This window comes from Octodon degus, unplaced genomic scaffold (assembly GCF_000260255.1).
Source record: "Octodon degus isolate 3935 unplaced genomic scaffold, OctDeg1.0 scaffold00018, whole genome shotgun sequence".
NCBI lineage: Eukaryota > Metazoa > Chordata > Mammalia > Rodentia > Octodontidae > Octodon > Octodon degus.
Genome location: NW_004524594.1, coordinates 16,041,233 through 16,042,673, shown reverse-complemented (window position 1 = coordinate 16,042,673; position 1,441 = coordinate 16,041,233). Strand labels below are relative to the sequence as shown.

The window sequence follows — 1,441 nt, the reverse complement described above, 5'->3', positions numbered from 1 at the left end:
AGCTGCTGCAAGCCCTGCTGTTGTCAGTCCAGCTGCTGCAAGCCCTGCTGCTGCCAGTCCAGCTGCTGCAAGCCCTGCTGTTGTCAGTCCAGCTGCTGCAAGCCCTGCTGCTGCCAGTCCAGCTGTTGCAAGCCCTGCTGCTGCCAGTCCAGCTGCTGCAAGCCCTGCTGTTCCCAGTCTAGCTGCTGTGTCCCTGTGTGCTGCCAGTGTAAAATCTGAGGCTCTCAACTCTGAAGAGATCTGCTGAGCCAGCCACAGTTCAAGGCTCACCCTCCCCATAGGATGAAGCCAGCTATGACTACCACTTCTAAGAAGAGGCCATCCACTCACACACTGAACATCTCCTAACAAATTCTCCTCCAACTCACTCTCTGGCTCAACCTTCCCTCGCCCAGGCCTAGACCACTGCTGTCCCACTCAGCAGCCTGAGCTCCTCAACATTTTCTGTGATGTCTTGTGGTCTAGAAGGAGCCTCTCTTTGGTGCCCCACTTGGAATGAGGTGGGTAAAGATTCATTGGAACTTTCTGTGGTCACATATTATTTTACATTAAATTGAATAAATGTATTGAATAAACCAATAAAACCATATGGCCCCAAACTGAAGCTTGCGACTTGTTCATTTCTTTGCTGTTCACTATCACTGCCATGGTTCTTGGCTTCCTGTGGCTGTAGTTAGTTGGTCCTCAGGTGGCTTCTGTTGCAGGTGGGTGGCAGGTTGCTTCCATGTCACCCCTCCCTTCAGATCCACCATTGCCTCTTTTGGGATTCCTCTCTGCCCTTGTGCTGTCACCTTTGACCCAGGGGGGACAAGAGTGTGCCTGGGGCAAGGCCAATACAAACCCAAACGCTGGGAAAGCTCCTGGTGTTTCAGGCTGTCCGCTCTTCTTGTCCCACTGTGCCATCTCCCCTTGGGCTGTCCTTGCAACTGACCTGCTCTGATTTTCGGTTAAATTTTACAAAGGCCTTTTCCCTCAGTGGACAAACACATTTCTAAGGCACCAAACTCTTCTCACTGAGGTTCCTCTCCTCCACCCTGTCCCAGGAGGAATCTTGTCAGTCTACATGGATGTGGTGGGACTGGGAACAGAGATGTCACCCTCATACCCCAATTTAGGGGTGGCTATACAGCTAGACCCTTCTCCCATACCCTCTCTCAGCCCACTGGCCTATAGCAGAGTGATCTACTCCATGACTCTATTAACAATCTTTCACTTCATCCACATAACACATGAGAGATTTTCAGGTAACAGAGAAACCATGGCTGGTTCTTAACCTCAAGACCTTGGGTGATGTCCTTCTGCATTCTCCCTGGCACCCTAAAATTGGTCCTATAGTCCTTGAAAATTCTTTTTTCTTTTTTTGCGGAACCGGGGATTGAACTCAGGCCCTTGCACTTGCCAGGGAAGCACTTATTCCACTGAGCCATCTCCCCAGCCCCCT

The 1,441-nt window shown here is 50.9% G+C and overlaps 1 protein-coding gene across 1 annotated transcript in view; it reads left to right on the top strand.

Annotated features, from left to right (window-relative positions):
• Positions 1–1,441, top strand: part of LOC101580164 (keratin-associated protein 5-4-like) — a 94,115-nt gene that overhangs the window by 87,403 nt on the left and 5,271 nt on the right. Inside the window, exon 4 of the mRNA XM_023710587.1 lies at positions 3–197. Within this exon, the coding sequence (XP_023566355.1) occupies positions 3–197 (195 nt within the window). The remainder of the gene's footprint in view (positions 1–2; positions 198–1,441) is intronic.